Below are 20773 nucleotides of genomic sequence, written 5' to 3' on the forward strand. Positions count from 1 at the left end.
CCCTCTTCTGGGGAAGAGCTGCCCGGCAGCCGCAGGGGAGCCACTCCAGGGCTGCTGCCGCCAGCCAAGTGCACGGACGGGCACGTTCCGTGTTCGTGCTCCCGCTTCGGCCCCCGGAGATCCCGTCACAGGCAGGTGACGACGGCCCGACGGCGCTGTTCTGGGGAGAGACGCGAACACGGCCCTGGCTGCGCGGTCCAGGTGACCGCACGGCCTTTGCGAAGAGCCGCATGCGGAGCAGGGGAAACTAATAACTCCGAACGGGCTCAATCGTGGAGTCCCTCTCTTAAGGCAGCGCTTTCCACCTTCCACGTCGGAGCGCCGCCCCCGTCCCCTAGCACCAGCGGACACGCCCCCATCTCTGGCCACGCCTCACATCTGGCCACGCCCCCACCCCGGTCACGCCCCCGGCGGGAAGCTGCCACCGCCCCCTTCCTGCCGCTGTGCGGCCGCCCCTGTGCTGTCGCTGTTTCGGGGCGACGCGCACTGGTAGCGGCTCCACGCGCTCCCCACGTGGGCCAGAGGCCGCCGCCGCCGCCGCCATGAAGTTCGCGTACCGGGTGAGTCCCCGGCGGCGGTCGCCCGCGCGTGACGTGTTCCCCGCTTGTCTCTCCCCGCTCCTTTAACCAGCCCCCTCTCCCCCCCCCGCAGTTCTCCGGTCTGCTGGGCACCGTGTACCGCCGCGGGAACCTCAGCTTCACCCGCGATGGCAGCTCCCTCATCAGCCCTGTCGGGAACAGGATCTCTGTCTTCGACCTGAAAAAGTAAGTGGGCCCCGGCCTCTGCCTTCTCCTTCCCCGCTCGGTGCCCCGCAAGCCCGCCGGCCTAGCGCTCCACCGACCCTGGCCCACGCCGGTGGGAGGTGAGGGGGAAGGGCCTGGTACTGCCAGCACGTTTTTAGGGAGGGGGGGGAGTAGAGCTCACGGGAGGTTGTGGAGCCCGACCCAGGGGCGGCGGCTGAGGCCGCGTTGCCCGTCGCGTGTGGGGGGAACGGCGCTCCCTGCACCGCCGGCCCCTGCCGCCCTGCGTGAACGGCCGAGCGCCCTGTGGGGGTGCAGCTGGCGGCGGCTGGGGCTCTCGAGGGTGGTTTACCTTCCCCAAATGGCCTGAGGAGCTTCTGACTTAGCGTTAAAAAGTAGAAGCCTACCTAGTAGAGTAACGCTTGAGGTGTTGCACAGTGCAGATTTTGTGTACATCAGTCCATGGAGAGAATAGCATAAAAAGTATGTAAAGGGGTGGTTTAGAAACGAGTAGAGAAGGGGCGAAAAGTGTTTTGCCATTGATTTAGTTATGTGGTTTCTTTGTGTGCAGCTGTCTTGTGCTGTCTCTCGTATATGGCAAAGCCTGGACTGTCATCTGCCTTTTCCTGTGGGCCAGAGTTGTGACTGATGCTGGTTATGCCAGGATGCTGGTCAGGAGCCCATGTCTGACATAGCTGGTGTTTGTGCGATTGTGGCAGTTGAAGGTCATAGAGGTTCTACATCTAAGTTGATTCAGTGGCTTTAACATAGGTTTCAAACCATATCTCATTCATACCAAAGATGACTGTTATTTCTGCATCCTCGTATCTAATTGGTTGTTCTTCGGTTTTGTTTGTTTTTCTTGCAGTAATAAATGTGAGACATTGCCATTGGCTACACGGCTTAATATCGTGTGCGTGGGGCTCTCCCCAGATGGAAGGCTTGCCATACTAATTGATGAAGGTACTTTCACATAGGAGGCACTTGTTTTATAGAACAACAAAATAAAAATACAGCCTGAAGAGGAAAATCTCTGTTGCTGGGTATTCAGCCTTAACACCAGTTTGAACTGCTCTGCTTTGAAAATTCTAGAATTTCAGGGAAAAGTGTTTTTATTTACAGAACTTAAAACCAATTTATTTACAGAATTTAGAAAGTGACTTGTAATTTTGATTGTATTTTGATTCTTAGTGACATTAAGCACACTATACTGAAAAGTTTCTGAGGAGGTATTTTCTCCCAACCCCCTCTTTTATGGAAAGAAACTAAACTTGCTGGGGTTTTGAGTTCTTTGGAAACTGGATTATTTCTGTGATCCATCCTTTTTTTTTTTTTTTCTGCCCTTACAGATGGAGCTGCCTTGCTTGTCAGTTTGATTGGTAAATGTGTGATACATCGCTTTTATTTTCACAAGCCAGTTCACAGTATCAGCTTTTCCCCTGATGGCAAGTAAGTAAAATGTGCATGCTTTAGAACAAAACAAAATAAAGTACCACACAAATTAGCTGTAATTATTAAGACATTCTGTCCAATCTTGGGATGATACCTATTGATTAACATAGGAGAGATTGTGCGATGATCAGTCACTTTATAGATAAAGTTGAGAGGGGAAGTAAAGAGAAAAGGAAAGCCTTGGAAACAAGTACTGTCTGGAAAGTTGCCTTTCACAGATGTTGTCTCTCTGTGGTGGAACTCTTAGAAACACAGATTTGCTGTAGGGCTTAATGTTCTTATGCACTGTACGTAAGGTGAAAGAGCCCAAAGGGGTTACAATCAGTGCTGCAGAGTTGCGTCATGGCACTCATGGCGGTGCAGTTTCACTGCTGACTTGGGTTAGTCTAAGACAACTGTGCTACTGAGAGAGGCAGTTCCCTGAATCAAATGTTTCCTTTCACGTCCTTTATATTTTAACTGCGTGGTTACAAATCCACAGTGTCATGACTTAAATTTTAGAAGCATCAGAAAAGAGGAGAAAGTACAGAGCTCCTCTTTTGGCAGAATTTCTCAGTTGGATTGACTTAAAGTGATCATGAATGAGTTTTTGTTTGAAAGCTGGAGTCACAGTTATGTGTTAGGGAGTTATACTGGCAACAGAACCAGATTACAGGATACGTGTAGCAGGGATGCAGATGCTTTTTGTTTGTGAAAGTGGCCAATATATGGAGGTGAAGAGAGGTTGTAATAGAATATCCTGTTTTGAACTTTTCCTTCCTTTTTGAGAATTAGAGAATAAATATTTCAGTATTCAACCTAAATTATTTTTATTGTCAGTTTTCTGACTTACAATGTGAAATGTATAGCTGCACTCATGAAATCAGGGGATAATATCAATCTGCAAATGATTTATTTTTTTAATTCAAAACCAGTCCATATTTATCACTTCAGTAACACAGAAACCTGTTTAACCTTGTTTTGTTTTGTTGTATTGCAGACTGTACTGAACAATTCTTTAAAAGCTTTGTATGCAGTTATGCTTTTTTTCCCCCCCACATGACAGGAAATTTGTAATTACAAAAGACAACGTTGCTCTTATGTACCATGCTCCTGGGAAGAAACGAGAATTTAATGCATTTGTTTTAGACAAAACTTACTATGGTCCGTATGATGAAACAACCTGTATCGACTGGACTGATGATTCCAAGTGAGTCGTTAAACTAAAGCACTGTCTACCTGCTCACATTTTTATGCATGTTATAGTCTGTTATCTTTGCTCTAAAGTGTTATACTTGCTTTAAAAATTCATTTTGGCTCTTCTGTTTCTCATTCTGTCTTGAATTGAAAAATATTATTATTAGGCAGACGGGAAAGTAAAAATATACGTGTGTTTTAGGGGTCAACAATGTATTCTTGCTTGAAAACACCTAGTTATCCGTAAAAGGAACATAGGTTAGAAATGTGAATGGTGGTTGACCTTTTGAATGTATTTAATCCCATCTACCTTAGCTAGAGTTGCCAGCTTCAGTTTACAGCTCTGTTGTGTGTAAAATTACTTTTAGAGTGGTGACCAGCATCTTCCCATTCAGAATGTTCTACACCCTGTGAAGAGTTTTGCAAACTGATGTTCTAATTCAAATTACCTTTTCTTTTGTAGATGTTTTGCGGTAGGGAGCAAGGACACATCTACATGGGTGTTTGGAGCAGAACGCTGGGCAAACTTGATCTACTACTCACTTGGAGGGCATAAGGATATAATAGTAGCCTGCTTTTTTGAAGAGAGCAGTCTAGATGTATGTATAATCACAGAACGTTCTTGAATTTTAACATTAAAATAGTCGAAGCAGAGTCTTATCTATAGGTAGGGATGCTAACTATTTTGATAATGTCTCAGAATTTAGAAAATATGTAAATGACATGTCTCTTCACTCCTCTGCTGTGATCTGGAGTTTAGGATTCTGTGAACATTTGAAGAAGTAAACATTAGAAGGATAGTAAATTATTTAAAATTGCTCCACAAAAAAGTTGTAATTTTAAATGTGAAAAAATAATTATCTCTAATTCCAAATGATAATGCAGTTGCTTTTTTAAAAATTACATGAGGGCAGGTAAAGTAAATTACCAGTTCTCAGGACAAGTGAATTTTCCAGAGAAAAACAACTCGAATTCTAGAGGACTGAGTAATATATTATTCTAATGATAGAGTGCAGACGTGCTTAATCCCTCTGCAACTCTGTATTCATAACAAGACAACAGAGTACAAAACATAGGTATTACACGATAATCATACATTTGTGTGTTTGTATTCTAGCTGTACACGATTAGCCAGGATGCAGCGCTCTGTGTGTGGCAGTGTGATACAGAGCTCGATGGTTTGAAGCCCATGCCTCCTAAAGATGCAACTAGAGAAAAGAATTCAGAAGAAAATGATGAAGAGTTTCTTGAAGAGCCGAAGGGTGAAGAAATTCATGGAAAAGCCAATCCAAATGAACAAGAGACTAGGTGTAAGGTCAAGTATTCACGTGTTGCAAAGTAAGTGATTTTCAGTTTTCCAAAGATGGCAATATAATGAGGATTTTCTGTATTTGGCTTTCTTCACCCTTTATCACTCATTCAAAGCAATACAAAACTCTGCCCAGGATTTAGTAATTTACTATAGATCCCATTTATAAATGGTTTCAGTAGAACACCTGTTTGCCTTATCTTGACTATATGAAGGGCAATACCCTTCAGCTTCAAAACAACAAGTCAGTGTAATTTTAATAATATAAGAAAAACTGACTTATGATGTATGTTTTAATGTTTGAAACTCAAAAAAGTGTAAGGAGATCTTTTGTACAGTATCCTCGGAGCATATAGGCTTTGAGTTCTTGCAAGAAGACTGGTTGACTCAAAGAGGTGGCTGCAATGCTTGATAAAGATAGTTCATCAGCCTTTTTGGTAAACTGCTTGGAGATGGCTTCCTGAATGGTCTTCCTGTCTGTCCACGTCAAAGGAGACATGGCTTACGAAGAATAATCCAGTTTTCAGATAGTCAGAGCATTTGGCTTTTCTTGAAGAAGGATAAAGTTCATAGGCAATCCCTTGGGTTAGTAAAGTGAGGGAGAGACAAGATGCAGGTAGGGGCCAACTGGGAACGCCTGACATCAGTCTTCTATTCTCAGTCTCTCTGACTGTAAAGGAAATATAAAGGAAGTGCCCTACCCCAGCCCAGGTTGGAATTAGCGTCAGGGAACATCACTTACAGACTGAAGGCATTTGGAGTGTACAACTGTTGGATAATGTTCAGATGCTCTTTTGACTGACCATCATGTGGTGCATATCTGTTTAATTCCAATAAGAGAGATAGCTACAAAGAAACTGAGAGAACCTTCTTCACCAGGTGTATAGTATTTATGAATATTGCTTCACTTCCTTCCTCTGTACGAGAACTCTCATATGAAAGGATAATCAGTGAATTCATGAGTCCCCTTATTGGCGTGAGATGATTAAAAAGGAAATGCACAGTGCAGTTCCTCTGAAATTAGCTTTTAGTCCCTTTCATTGCATGTTATCAGGTGTTACTTCTGATAATCAGATCACTGTAGCAGCTGTGAACATTGAGGAAAAACAGAGAATTAGCTTTCACTAGCAATGTGAATTACATATATTTAACAATTCCTGGAACTTTCTAGTTTTATTATGGGATACCTGGATCAAAATATTTGGCCTGCCTATATTGAAGTGCAAATATAACAGCATACTTTTCTTTCACATTATTTGCTTTTTTCTGATTTCTTTGCCAGGTATTTTTTCAATAAAGAGGGAGATTTTAACAACTTAACATCTGCAGCTTATCACAAGAAAACTCACCTTTTAGTCACTGGTTTTGCCTCAGGAATCTTTCACCTCCATGAGCTTCCAGATTTCAATCTGATCCACTCCTTGAGGTGAAGTATGGTATTGTGGTTGGTTTGGGGGTTTGGTTGGGGGTTGGGAGGTATGTGTGTGTGGGGAAGGGTGTGGTTTTTTTTGTGGGGTTTTTTTTGAGGGTTTTTTTGTTTGTTTGTCTGAGAGAACAGCATGTTTAGTAGTGAGGGATGAAAAAACAGAGCACAAAAATCTTAAACGTGAGTATCTATTTAGTGTTGTGATTTCTGGAGGGGCAGAATCAAAGACTTAAAATACTATACAATTCTGTTCCATAGCTTACTGTGGAAAAGTGAGGTCTGAATGAGTAACTCCTGAGTAGTTAGTTGTTGGCTATAGATTTCTTCAATGCTTTGGACTTAACATCGTCAGTTTCTTTGTAGAAAATAACAATAGAATCTGAAAAAAAAAAAGTTCTGCATGTGTAAATTTATCTGTAAATTGTTACTAAGTTGAAAAATAAAACCATAATTCTTTTCCATTGTTGTATGATGCTATCTAAAGAATGCATAATCTCCCTGTACAAAAAAAATAATATTCTTTCTTGAATGTGGGAAGTTTTACTCCCTGCTGGCAAATATGTCTTTGGCATGTAGATACTCTGCCTTCGTTCCAAAAAAGGCAGTGTTGTCTGTGTGACATTTTTGACTACAATAGAGGGAAGAACACGTATGCTGCTCTTGATATTACAGTGATACAGAAATTCAGTAAAGTAACCGAACTTGCTTGAACGGAGGAAATAAACCTTAGATTTGAAGTTCTATCACACAAGGCCTGAAAACACATTTGTTTATTGGTTAATTCTTTTATTTCAGTATTTCAGACCAAAGGATAGCTTCTATTTCTATCAACTGTACTGGTGACTGGATTGCCTTTGGATGTTCAGGTTTGTGAAATTTTTGGTCTGCATGTGTTTTGTGGCTTGCATTTGCAGGGTCTCCTCATTGTATTTGTAATTCTGGTTGATTCTTCTCCTGTGTTCATAGGTTTGGGTCAGCTCCTTGTGTGGGAATGGCAAAGTGAGTCCTATGTGCTGAAGCAACAGGGACATTTCAACAGCATGGTTTCATTAGCGTATTCTCCAGATGGACAGTACATAGTAACTGGAGGGGAGGATGGAAAAGTAAGTGAAACAATATCACTGAAATGTGAACTTGAGTCTTAACAACATAGTAAGCAGCTTCGATTTCCATTTTATGTTGAAAGCTCTGTTACTGTAACTAATATCTTTCTCTTAATATTTCTTCATAATTTTTTGACCTCACATAATTTTTTTTTCTCTAGAGCATGTATATACTTTGATTTACTATTATTTGTATCGTCTGCAAATTGTGTCACTTATGCTTTTTAGCAGATGATTTTTTATTTATTAATAGTTGCAGTCACCATAAATGCAAAAAAATTTGATTGATCAAGTATTTATGTATGCTTGTAATGGTTCCATGATACTTTGGAATGAATGTCAGTAAACTCATGCCATTTTAATAACTGGTTTTGATGTAAAATTAATTTCCATTAATTTATAATAGTGCAGTTCCTAAAGAGGATTTTCTGAAATGTGCCACTGCAGAAGCTTGCTATTTAAAAAAAAAAAAATTAGCTTCTCGTGGTTGATTTGCATTGAATTGGTAAGCTACATGTACGTGTACTTTTTTTTTTAAACATGTTTTGTAGACTAATCCCACAATCTCTTAGCGCATAAATGGTACAAAGATAGTATCCTGTTTACTGTCAAAACTTCTGAATGTCGGAAAGAAGACCCGCCAATTCATGGTTTCTGCCATTCGGATTTAAAATTGGCCAATCCTCAAAAGTCTCAAACTGCAGATAGCTAAACGCATATCCTTTTTGAAAAAAGATTGAAGTAGAATCTCAATTATAACTTCTTGAATGGCTTCACAGTTGTTTTTGAATTTTACACTTAACAGTGGACAGTCCAAAGCTTGGAAGCCTGAGATACTCAGACAAGTGCTATAGCTTTCCTTGAAAATTACTTTTTTTTGTTTCTGTCTCAACTTAGATTTTCATGTTGTATACATGTCTGTAGGGTTTGAATGATGAACTGTGGCCATGTTTGTCTTCCTTGCACAGAATTTCTTTCTGATGGTACTGAAACTCCTTTAGGCTATTGCGGAGTTTTAGGACTAACTTTTCTTTACCCTTCTGCTGCCTTACCCTTACTTTCTCTCTGAACTGATGCTGGAGATTCTAAGAAGCTTTTCTTGTCTCTCTTGCAGGTGAAAGTGTGGAACACTTCTAGCAGCTTTTGTTTTGTCACTTTTACAGAACATACGAGTGGTGTAACTGCTGTAACTTTTACTTCCAATGGTTATGTTGTATTGAGTGCTTCCCAAGATGGAACCGTGCGTGCCTACGATCTACACAGGTAACTCCTTATAAAGCTGTTTGTGTCTCATTTAGTCTTCAGCTTTTACCCCTCAAAATACAGTGAATTGCTGATTACTTGTTTCAAGTTGAAGTTGCATAAATGTGAGTACTGCTTTATTGATTTTTTTTGGATCAGCCTTTGATTCAAATTTAGATAGTCATTAGGAATCATCTCACTCCATCCAGTTTCTGTGAAGAAGATTCAGGATGAACGTGGAGAAGGTGGAAATACAGAAAGATCGTTGTCTGTCTCTGTTACTCAAATGGGGAGAAGAATCCATCTTACTAATGGAACAATTGTCGTAGTTTTAGTGATCAAGCCATTATAGTATAACTGTGTACTGAACTGGATGTGGAAATAAGCCCGTGTTTTCTGAGGAATGGACATAGGCTATATAATAGAAAACTCTTCGGTTTGAGTATTATTGGCTTTTATTTCTTCAGAGTTACTTTTTTGAAGCTTGGAATCATGTTGAGGCATTGCATCTAATTTTATACAAAGAATATGTTTTCTGTAGATAGCTTGAAAGACTATAAGTAAAATGAAATCCTTTTAAAATATGTTCATAAAACGTTTAAATCTACCTAAAATCTTCTCATAGTTTATTTTCACATTTACAACAGATACCGGAATTTCCGTACCTTCACATCTCCACGACCAACTCAGTTCTCTTGTTTAGCTGTGGACTCCAGTGGTGAGATTGTGTCAGCTGGTTCCCAGGATTCCTTTGAAATATTCATCTGGTCAATGCAGAGTGGGAGGCTGCTAGATGTAAGGATCTGCGATGTTGGAGAGCTTGAATTTAACACATAGTATAGATTGTGGTGATACCAAGTAACTTTGGGATTAGTTGGAAGGCTTTAATACAAGATGACATGTTTTGTTGTATTTATATTTAATAACTGGAGCTACATGATGTTACTCAGCAATTTTTGATTTATTGTATGGAGGCTATCCTGGATTTGTGTGGAAAATAGATTTTAGAGTTTTTGAGTAGTGAGCTCTCTCTAGCTGATGAAGTAACACCAGTATTGCTCAGCTAACACTGGACTTGAGAGTCTTTCCTCCAGTAGTTGTTCAGACATGTTATTTTCTAGGTATTTTCTACAAGTAATGAAGAAATTGTAGGTGCTGTCCTAAGATTGTCATAGACTTCATGGACACCTTGGCTGGAGCAGAGCAGTGACACAATTTCCTGTGTAGAAGGTTTTTATTATCTAGAGTGAGAAAACTATTAAGTTAAATAAATCCTCACTGTCCTGCTGCTAGTTTTGTGTGCATTCTCTTCAGAGTAGGTGTAATAAAGGAGGGACATGGTACTTCTGAACAAAACATACTGGTTTGCTGTTTTCAAATTTTAAGCATTATTTTACATCTTGGACAAGTAGATGAACTCAGTATTTAATTTGGTGTAGCTGTTGAATGCAGATCCCTACAGTAACTCAGCATATACTTGAGTGGATCTCCAGACTTAGAAGTTCAGTTTCTTGCCTTGTTTTCTTTTAAGAGTAGAAGTTCCATGCTATAAAAATCTGTATTGTTCTTATTCACAGTTTCTATTTGTTTTTTTTCTTAAATGTTTTCAGCTGCAGGATGCACTGAATTCTCAGAGCAGTGACTTGCTTTTTCACAGTTGGTCTGATTGTTCTGATAAGAGGGCGAAAAACAAGCACACTTTATTCCTAAGTTGTGGTCTCTAAAGAGACTGTGTGTGCATAAAAGTGATTATAGATGCCTGTGCAGTGGTGGCACTTCAGTGATTTTTTTAAAAAACTTCTGAAAACAAAACATTGAGAATCACTGGTATGTATCATGCCGCATGTTTGAAAGTCACCACAAACATTTGTTGACAAGTTAGGTGTGATTTCTTATTTTCTTATATTTAGAGTTTACTGAATGCAGACTACATGAATTTCAGTTTCTTACACCCAATTCCATGTTACCTTTTTTTCTTTTATTAGGTCTTATCAGGTCATGAGGGTCCCATCAGCAGTTTGTCCTTCAACCCAATGAAGTGTGTTCTAGCTAGTGCCTCTTGGGATAAAACTGTCAAGTTATGGGATATGTTAGACAGCTGGAGAACTAAGGAGACGCTAATATTGAACTCAGATGGTAACCTTTATTTAATCTTATATGAATATAAGAATATTATCGAAAGTAGAACATATCAAATACAGACAGATTTATTCTTGGTAATGAAAGCCAAAAGTTGAGGTAGTTTTCTGTAGTATGTAGTTAACAGTGCAAGAAATCTCTTTGATTCAGTACTATCTTTAGCTTTATAATTAGCTATGTTGTCCAGAGAAAAAGTACGGTCATACTTGTTTCTCTTAAACTTTTTCTGGTAGTTAAGATAAGCTCCTAGAAAAATACAGGGTATTTTCTTAGAAAAATATCTGACTTCATTTTTAACTGTTAATTAAATGATTTGCAGTTCTTGTTGTTGCTTTCCGTCCTGATGGCAAGGAGCTTGCAGTTGCTGCTTTGAATGGACAGATAACATTTTGGGATCATGAAAATGCAGTGCAGACTGGCTCAATTGAGGGAAGACACGACCTTCAGATGGGAAGGAAGGAGCTTGATAAAATAACGGCCAAGCAATCAGCTAAGGGAAAGTATGTAAATGAGATCGCAGTGAAAAGGGGGTTCCACACTGGCTTTTGCTTTTGAATTGTTTCTTTCTATTTGGTATGTATGTGAAGATTTTGGGAGTGTGTCTGCTGGTCAAGTATTTTGATTCTGATGTTGGATCTTAAAAGACTGCCTTTCAGACTTAACATCTGAATGGATCTTTTTTGTCTTTTGCTGTGGTCACCTACTGATCAGCATCGTTCTGAGCATCTGTTGTTTTTCATCAGTTATAAACTTGGGTTGCCAGCATAATATTAAGCTTCTCATGACAAATGGTTAATTGGCAAAACGTGATAGACTTTTAAGTGGGTATCTTGTTATGTAGGTACTAGTATGTAAATATTAATGTGCAGAAAATGTTACTTTATTTTTAATGTAAATATGCTGTGGGTTTTATTACATGTTACTACGCATGTGAAGTAATGTTTAAAGGCAATTTGAATTTCTGTGCTGTCAGAGAGTGTAATATAAAAGTCATGTGTTTCATTCTTCTCTTTTTCTCTTGAGCCCCTCTTGGTTTTTTTTTTTCATATTGCCCCCCCCCCCCCCAAAAAAAAAAAAAAAAAAAAAGGAAGCAATGACTTTTTTGAGGAGAGAAAGGAAAAAAAAGTACTTTTTTGGTGATGATCTCTAAGCCATTTCTTTAAACCATGCCATGACACTTTTTTTTCTCTGACTCTTCTGACGTTCCTTAGTGTGTAGGGCATAGTTGAGAGCTCATTCATTGAGCTGTGACTGAGAATCAGAACTATGGAAGTACTTAAAAAAGCTGTCCAAGTTCTAAATTGTGAATCATTTTTCAAGCACCAAGTACTTGTCTGTGATTAATAATTTTGTCTGTTAAGTACGTATTGTGTGAATGAAGTTTTCCACAGAATGGTTATTCTTCTATGTCTTCACGTGGTACTTGACTCTTTTAGCTTGGATGTGGCAATGAAATTAACTACTTTCTCTTTTTCTTTACTAGATCCTTTACTACTCTGTGTTACTCAGCAGATGGTCAGTCTATTCTGGCAGGTGGATTGTCAAAGTTTGTTTGTATATATAATGTCAAGGAGCAGATTCTTATGAAAAAATTTGAGATCTCATGCAACTTTTCTTTAGATGCAATGGAGGTATGTGACCACGGGAGTCGGATTTTTTCATTTCCCTCACCGTGCCCCTCCCACAAGACTTTTGGTTTTAGTGTAATATCTCATTAAATGTGATTTTTCAGTGTTGTGTTAAGCACAGGTTTATTTTCTTGGGTTCATGCAGGAGAATATTAAGGAAATATTTCTCAGAAAAGAAAATTAATTCATGACAGCGTACTAAAGTCTTACTGGATTGCAGAGTGTCTGTATTGAATAAGCGGAAGTCTTAAGCATCGTTAAGTCAGTTGGTACTTAATTGAAATTGAAAAGAAAATATGAAAATTAAAATCACCTGTATTTTGTACTAAGGTAACTTTCCCCAGATATCAATTGTTTGTGTTAGCAAATAAACTAAGGATTTTAAAGTGGACACAGAACAATATCACTGAACTTTGCAAACTCAGTCTCTGAATAATGCCAAACACAAACTTAAATTCTTTTGGAAGTGAACTATAGAAAGCATCAAAAGGAAAAAAATCCAGTAACTCTTTTTAACATTTCCAGTGTAATTATGGAATGTGGAGGGAAGAGTAGGGCTACATCTGAGAAAATCGTACATCTCTTAAGTAGAGTGGCATTATAATAATGTGAAACCTCAGTCTAAACTGATTTGTGCTGTTCTGAGGCCTTAAGACTGAAGCAACCTGGTTCTCATCTGCAGTTGGATGCTATTTCCTGCTGTTGTGAAATTGTCATTTTTTTCTATGACTTTGGAGAAAGTTTTGGAAGAAAGTGCAAAGAAGTAATTACTAAGCTCCTGAATGTTATGGAGAATTTTCAGTCAATGCAGGTGTTTGAGAGGAGATTCAGTGCAGTGAATGAAACTTACGTGTTTTTCTAGGAGTACTTAGATCGGAGAAAAATGACTGAATTTGGCAGCATGGCTCTGATTGATGAAGGGGCTGGAGGTGAAGATGGTGTTGCTATTCCTCTTCCTGGAGTAAAAAGAGGTATGGCTTTTGGCTTTGCTGTTATGTTACTAATATTATGTGGATCAAAACCTTTGACATAGAGTTGATATCAGGTGATAAGAGTTTGGATTGTTGAGCTCAGTTTTAAAGTTAAAATTACCTGAATCTTTTGCAGCTGCTATCTGTTACACAAGTGTTCAACTGATGTGTGGTGGTCCTTTTGCACAGCAGAAGCAACAGGAAAGAGGAGTTACTGTGGTCTCTTGGATAGGGAGCCCAGCAGTCCTGATTTCGTTGTCAAAGAGCAAAATTCAGTCCCACCACTTGTTTTAGCTGTAAGATCTCTTGAACATGGACTGTGTCTTACTTACCCTGTCTCTAACTCTGCCGGGTTTTGGCAGGTTCCAAATTATTTTTCAGCATTATGATAACAGCATAGTTAGAATTGATAGCTAGGCTGTGAACTTTTGGTTAATGTGTTAAATCACTTCTCCTGTTTTAGGTGACATGAGTTATCGACACTTTAAACCAGAAATAAGAGTGACTTGCCTGCGATTCTCTCCCACAGGTGAGTATTGAGAAATAATGCAGGATATTTTAATTCTGTGTAAAACAACCGAAAGAGTAGAGCATTGGAGGAGTAATAAGTACAATGTCTTGAAAAGGGTTCTCCAGATTGTCATGCAGTGCTGCTGACTTTGTACTCTAGTTTCCTGTGCACAGCATATTTAGGAAACTTAAGTGTATGTTACTTACTCCTGGTATTTTTTACAACCATTGTCATTGCTGATAGGTCCATCAATGATGCATGGTTTTCAGTCTTACCCACTTCTTGTAGCAACAGAGAGTCATCTTTTTATCATTACTCTTCTGTTTCCATGCTAGAAAACCCAGCTTTATTCTTAAATATTGCTATTCTCTTCTAGGACGAAGCTGGGCAGCCACTACCACAGAGGGTCTTCTTATTTATTCATTGGACTCTGGGTTGATTTTTGATCCTTTTGAGCTGGATATGGATATCACACCTGGCAATATACACAAAGCACTGCATCAGAAGAAATACACAATGGCTATCATCATGGCTTTCAAGCTGAATGAAAAGAAATTAATTCAGGAGGTCATAGAGGCTGTACCTAGCAATGAAAGTAAGTGAGTGGATCTTCTGTGAAATTTGATTGAGATGGCTGAAGCAGAGAGTTGTAGGCTGAATAAGTTGAAGCATAAAGGTCAGAGTTTCCTCTGGGGTGGGAGATGGGGAGGAATTAAACATTGATATTTAAGGACTTTCTACTGTAGCTGAAGACTAAAGAGGAAGGGATGGTCTTTTGTGAAAAAAAAAAAAGTAGACTTTTTTGTGCTAACTTGAATTTTAATTTTGCTGCATACTCTATAGTGACATTTGAACATGGAATTTGATCAAGTCTGGATATGTAGGTAAAGTTTTTGGGTGTCAGTTATCAGAAGCAGCTGTTGTTAGAGGGCACAGCAAGTTTAACTGAGTTAGCAGCGGGCCTGTGTGATGAAGGCCATCAACTGAATAGTGGGCTGCACTATCAAGGATGTAGACAGCAGTTTGAGGAAAATGATTAGTCTTCTCTGTTGAGCACTCAGGAGTACTGTGCCTAGTTTTGGGCTTACCAGTACAGGATAGATATTGATACTCTGCAGCGTCTGGTGGAGAACTTGGAAAATGATTGAAGGGCCAGCGTGCACAAGAGCTGAGGAGAGGCTTAAGAGAGATGAGTTTGTTCAGTCTTCAGAAGAGAAGGGGAATATTTTTTACTGTGTCCAAGTACCTAACAGGATGTTAGAAGGTAGAACCAGACTTGGAGTTGTGCAATGATGTGGCAAGAGGCAACAGCCCTCTTTGAGCAGAGGAAGTTCCAACTAAATATTAAACCCAATAATTTTATGCTGGGGATAGTCAAATACTCCAGCAGGTTGACATGGGAGTGGAGCCTTCATCCTTGGAAGTGTTCAGCACTCAACTGGCTAAAGTTCTGTGCCAACCACTCTAAATTAGTCTTATTTTAGACTGCAAAAATTTGGAGCAATTCTGCAACTGTCAGCCCTTCGAAACTCTGATGTTTTTTGTTCCTTTCATTACAGTATTTACGAAATTTATCCCTCTAAACAAATGTAAATATGGTCCTTACACAGGGCTGTGTTCACACAAACCAAACATTATTAAAGTGCCAAGCTCTTTCTAAGAAGAGACAGATACTTTCATAACTGTAACATGTTAGATAAAAAAGGGAACAGATATGATGTCGCTCAGCTTTGGAGGACATTCTCTGAAGTTATTCTTTAGGACCCTTTTCGTCATTTTTGATAAAAAATGTGCCCATTCATTAGCTATATATAGTAGACATGGCCTTAAAAAGAAACTTACTGTATTCTACTTTATGTCTTAATTTCATTAACAGTTCTGTCATAGTAACTCTAAAGTATATTTTCTTAGCTTTACTTCAGTGTTGTTATCCCAGTGAAAGGTATTTATTTCCTTCCAGTGTTTCATGTGTAACAAATAGAATTTCCTTTTATCTAGTCAAAATGGTCTCAAGTCTGAAATAAGATGTGTTGCAAGCCAGCCACTTGTAGGATTTTCTTACATCATTTGCTAGGTAGCAAGCTTTATAATTCTGCATGTCAGGGTAAATCATCTTTTGCATACCTACATTGGCATAATGATGCTTGCCTCTCTCTAGCAAAATTTAGTTCTCTTACTGAAGTTAACCAAAACTCCATGTGCACAAGCAAATCTGGGTAAGTAGGCAGGTGCCTAAACCTCAGGAGCAGAGGATGAGGTGTGGAGATTTCAGGCATTGTAATCCCCTGTTAACAGAATCGATGTGTGCCTGTTCCTTTAAAAGGGGAAACCTTCACAGTTGAATGTTACATGGGCCAGTTGGGGTGGCTGCAGAGAATAGGAGCTGGTGATTTTTGAGACTGGATTAAAAATAATGAGATCATTATAGTTACAGGTGAGAGTATTTTGAATGCTTATAAATAATGCTGTTTTGTGCTGTGCAATTGCTAACAGCATTTGGATGCTTCTTCTGTGAGCAGGTGTCTTTGCTGTCTTGTCATTTATTGCCTCTGATTATTATGCCTAACTGGTTCTACAGAATACAGAAAATTGTATGAAGTCAGAAGCAACAAGACTCCAGTAAAGTCTAGTTACATGAAAGGAGGAGAAAAGGGTGGAGGTAAAAGTTCTGAAGGAGTTGTTGTGGGGAGAGTATTCTGGTAGGAGGAAGAACTTGGGGAGCAGAGTACTTGAGTTCTTGCTTTTAAATACAGTAGTGACTGGAAGGCTCAAAGTGGAAAGACTCTCTCTCTCCTTAGAGGCTGTGGTACTGTACCCTGAAATACAATATTAAATATCAAATAGTTGCCAAGGTGGTGCTTTGTTCTCCTTCCCTGTATGCTTTCCTGTGGTGTGTCTCATGTTATTCCAAATAGTAATGCAACTCTAATATCTATGGGCTTTTTTTCCTTTTTTTGCACAGTTGATGTTATCTGCTCGTCACTCCCAGAGCTGTACGTGGAGAAGCTATTGGAGTTCCTGGCTTCTGCGTTTGAGACATCTTGTCATTTAGAGTTCTATCTTATTTGGGCTCATAAGTTGCTGATGCTTCATGGACAGAAACTGAAAACAAGGTGAGATCTTTTGAAGGTCAAGAAGCTGACAAGCGTTTTAAAATAGCTGTCAGTTTGAGAAATAACAGTTACTGACATTCTAGACAGATGCCTATACAGCTATTAAAGCTACTTAATTAGCATTTATTGCATGTACATTTATTAAATGTTATTTACATCTTTACGTTTACGTATAAAATTTATGTTTTAATTTGATGCAACTTCTTTGCTAACAAGTGTATATGATAGAATTTGAATGCATAATACAATTTGTGAGGATAAATTGCAAAACATTTTTCAGATATTACAGGTGAAACTGCATAACTTGCTTACTCTATAAATGCATAAAGATTTCGAGAGTGACAGGATTTTGGCAGTTGTGTTTTTAAACAATTATACGTAGTAAACATAACTAAAAGATAATCTTGCAGGTTCTGACTGCACTTTGTAGATTTAGCTTGTGATTACAGCATGCGCTTCTAGCTTGTTAGTGTTCTGCTTTCCTGCGTAGTTTTTTACAACTACTGATGCCTGCCATATGAGTTATATTCAGCCCACCCATAGTATTAAGTTTATGGACATTTGTGGATAAAACCAGGCAAATTTACAAATTTTAAAATAGGCTGAGAGGTAATCCGAGTGCATTGTGTAACTCCTTGCTTCAACTTGGGTATTAATGTTTTAGTTACTGAAATGACTGGAACAAATGTTCTCCTTTGGTTGCTGATAGACAGTGATTTAGAACAAACTATTCCTTGTTCAGAAAGTCTTGTAGTACCTGGAAAGAACTGTCATCACTACAGCAAGCAGAATTATATCTTGAAGCTGCAGTTCGACATTATTATTAATTGTGTTAAGTATAATCATTGAGGATGAAGCCAAAAGCAAAAAGTTTTGTTAATTTAGTATTATCTTTAAATGTTCATGTTTAGAAGTTAATATGTATGCTTGTTAAAATTTTGAGAATATAGAAAAGTTGTAGATTTCTATATGTAAATATAAAACGCACTGCAAGTTGCATGTTTTCTTCATTCAAGGTCAGTGAAGCTGCTCCCTGTGATTCAGTTCCTTCAGAAAAGCATCCAACGTCATTTTGAAGATGTTTCCAAACTGTATGTATTGTTATATTTACAAGTTTAAATCAAAATGCTGCACAAAAATGTGGAGTAAAGTGGGGGATGATAGTGTGGTATTAGAACTTTCGAGAGTGTCTTCTAGAGATATTTTTATTTTAGGAGAAAAATGGAATCTCGTTTCTAACATGTTGCTATTTATTTTTACAGCTGTGAATGGAATATCTACAATATTAAATACACATTGGCCATTTCACAACAGCGGGGTATGAAACGTCTGGCAGAAGAAACATCAGTAGATGAAGATGACTTGGATTCTGACAGTGATTATCTTATGCAGGAAGTTCATAAAGACAGTCTTAGTTCCTAGTTACTCTTCGTGGGAGGGAGAAAACATAAGACATAATTTTACACAGTGGTATTCACTGAGAATGAGTGGCCCTCATAGTGGCATATTTTAACTCTCTTTAATAGTGTGGATTGAGTTATGTGTGAGTGTGAGAAGGGGGGGAAATGTAGACAGAGTGCCATCCGTGGTGTATTTGGTGTTTCCCTTGGCTGTAACAGCTTGACAGCATTTATTTCTTGATTCATTTATTTCTTTTTATTCTTCCTGATTTCAAGTAAGACAAAAATGTATTCTTGTATCAATGAAGTTAGAACTATGACTGGAGGAAATGCATTCTTTATTAAAAATGCAGTGTATATACACTAAGTATTGTGAATTATTTCTAATGCAGTCTTGTCATACTTTGCGATGGATATTTTTTTTTATACCTTTTTAAATGATTTGTAATTTGAGGTCTGCATATTGTTCTGAACTTGTTTTACATGTTGTTTTAATTGGTTTTAATACGTACATATCACTGGAACACTGTTAGGAATAAGTGGACCCGTTTTTCTTAGCTCTATAGTTTCAAACCTGATGAAGTTTCAACAATGACCATAAATTATATACCCTAAACAACTGAATATGGAAAAAAAAAACTTCTGCAGAGGTTTAATTAATCTGAGATGATAATGTAGTAAAAATCTGTTTGGAAATTGCCAACTCAATAATGTAACTTAAACTGTAAGAGAACATATTACAAATGTTTCTTTTTTCTCATGAAAGCCCTTTCTTGTCTTGTGTGTTTTCTTAACCTGTCAAAATCGGAAACTTTGTTTCCTTGCTTTTGTGAATTGACATGAGAATTGGTTAACAACAGCAGTGAGGTCCTGAGCACAAAGAACTATATCTGTGCTTGTGATGCTTTCAAGCCATATGTTGAAAGGGCCTTGTTAATGAAGATACTGCAAATATTCATAATGAGCCAGAATTGGTTTTGTTTGGGTTTGTTTGTTTGTTTTGTGGGGGGTGTTGTTGTTTGGGTTTTTTTGTTTGGTTGGTTTGTTTTTTTTTTTTCCCCAGTGTATTCTGTTCTTTTGGTCTCTTTCCACTCTTGAAATAGAGGAGAGGTGTGAATATTAAAAACTGCTGAAGAAAAAACAAAGTCTGAAATAGACAAGCAGACACAGTCAGTTTATAGAGTTTCAGTATATAAAATAAAGATGCACTTACTACTTGAGTAAAACATAGCAAAGTGTTAGTTTTGTTTTTCTTATGTAAAATCTTTTAAAGTATCTTCAGTTGCTAGTGCCCCCTTGCTTCCTAACAGTTTCATGGTGGTGCCAGTGTTTCAGGGTCTCAGAAGGGTGAAGAAGTAGCTGGGTGGGCTGGGGTGATGCTTGCAGAAGGTGCTCTCTGTGATATCATGTAGGGATTTGGAATTGCTCATAATTCTCCACCCCTCTTCCACCTCCTCCTACCACATTACAAAGTCAGCTTTCTGCCCCAGGCAAACAGGGAAAAGCAGCTCAGGAGGAAGAGAAGAATCCTTGGGATCCTTGTAAAACAGAAAGAAGTGCTTAAGCTAACGTGAAAAACATGATCATGTTACCTGACAAATAATAAAGTTGCTACTTTTTAAGCCATTTTGCTGTGTTTCATAATATGTGCTGTCTTTGCATGCTTTTCTTTAAAGACCAGATTCTTTTTACCAAACTACATGACTCAAAGCAGACAGGCTGAAATAGTTTTGGAACTGTCACAGCAATAGCTTTGTGCTCTGTAAAATAGTTGTGCTGTTTAATGAAGTTGGCTAGCTTGATCCCTAAATCTGTGTTTGTGTCTTGGGTTTACAGTATTGCAAAACACAGAATATGGAGAAAATGCAGCCTTTCAGAAAAACATCTTAGAAACACAATTTTGGGTTATTTTACTATTCCATGTTCAAAACAATTCTGAAGATGAAAACTTCACAACCTGTATGTCTTAGAAAGTGCAAGAGCCTTGAGGGGAGGTGAGAGAGGAGGTAGTGTCACACCAGTTTTTATATATATAGATATATTCTACTCGTGTTAGTCATTTTGCTTGGGTAAAGATTATACCTTTAAGGTAATCAGGACACTTTTTGATACACATGAGTCAGCAAAATTTTCCAGTGTGTCCTTCCATATTCATAGGAAGAATAATGAAAACTAAATGTCAGATTTGAAGTCTGGTATCCCCAAGGTTTGGCTCAATCCTTGTGCGGGTTGGCACAACCCCTTGTGGTCTGGGATCAGGCTTTGAAGTGGCACCATTTCCCTGCCTGCCTCCAGTGCAGGCTGAGGCCACATTTGCAAACTTGTGTCTTGGCTTAGTTATATCTGATCATATGTAGATGCCTCTGTATTTCAACAGTACTGTCTTTCTTATGTGAGGTGAGGAAGAAAAGGAAAGGAGAGGAGGAGAAAAAAAAAGGCTTTTTAGCAGGGCAAGAAATTTACCAGTGATGAAGCTTCTCACTGACAAATGTTTCTTTTCTCCTTCTCTTTGAAAAAATATACTATTTCACAAGATTCTACAAACTAAAAAATAAAGCTGTCC

General features: G+C 38.6%; 1 protein-coding gene across 1 annotated transcript; it reads left to right on the forward strand.

Annotated features, from left to right (window-relative positions):
* The first annotated feature begins 407 nt into the window (after nucleotides 1-407).
* On the forward strand, nucleotides 408-19445 carry PWP2 (PWP2 small subunit processome component). Its single transcript, XM_065860689.2, has 21 exons — nucleotides 408-560; nucleotides 652-764; nucleotides 1609-1703; nucleotides 2090-2189; nucleotides 3238-3381; nucleotides 3832-3967; nucleotides 4486-4706; nucleotides 5960-6103; nucleotides 6899-6969; nucleotides 7070-7206; nucleotides 8321-8469; nucleotides 9096-9243; nucleotides 10434-10584; nucleotides 10907-11087; nucleotides 12071-12218; nucleotides 13078-13186; nucleotides 13650-13715; nucleotides 14074-14292; nucleotides 16660-16810; nucleotides 17827-17901; nucleotides 18073-19445. Exons 1-21 carry the CDS (start codon nucleotides 543-545, stop codon nucleotides 18230-18232), a joined length of 2736 nt encoding a protein of 911 aa, XP_065716761.1. The 5' UTR covers nucleotides 408-542; the 3' UTR covers nucleotides 18233-19445.
* Nucleotides 19446-20773: the final 1328 nt, after the last annotated feature.

This window comes from Patagioenas fasciata, chromosome 1 (genome assembly GCF_037038585.1).
Source record: "Patagioenas fasciata isolate bPatFas1 chromosome 1, bPatFas1.hap1, whole genome shotgun sequence".
NCBI lineage: Eukaryota > Metazoa > Chordata > Aves > Columbiformes > Columbidae > Patagioenas > Patagioenas fasciata.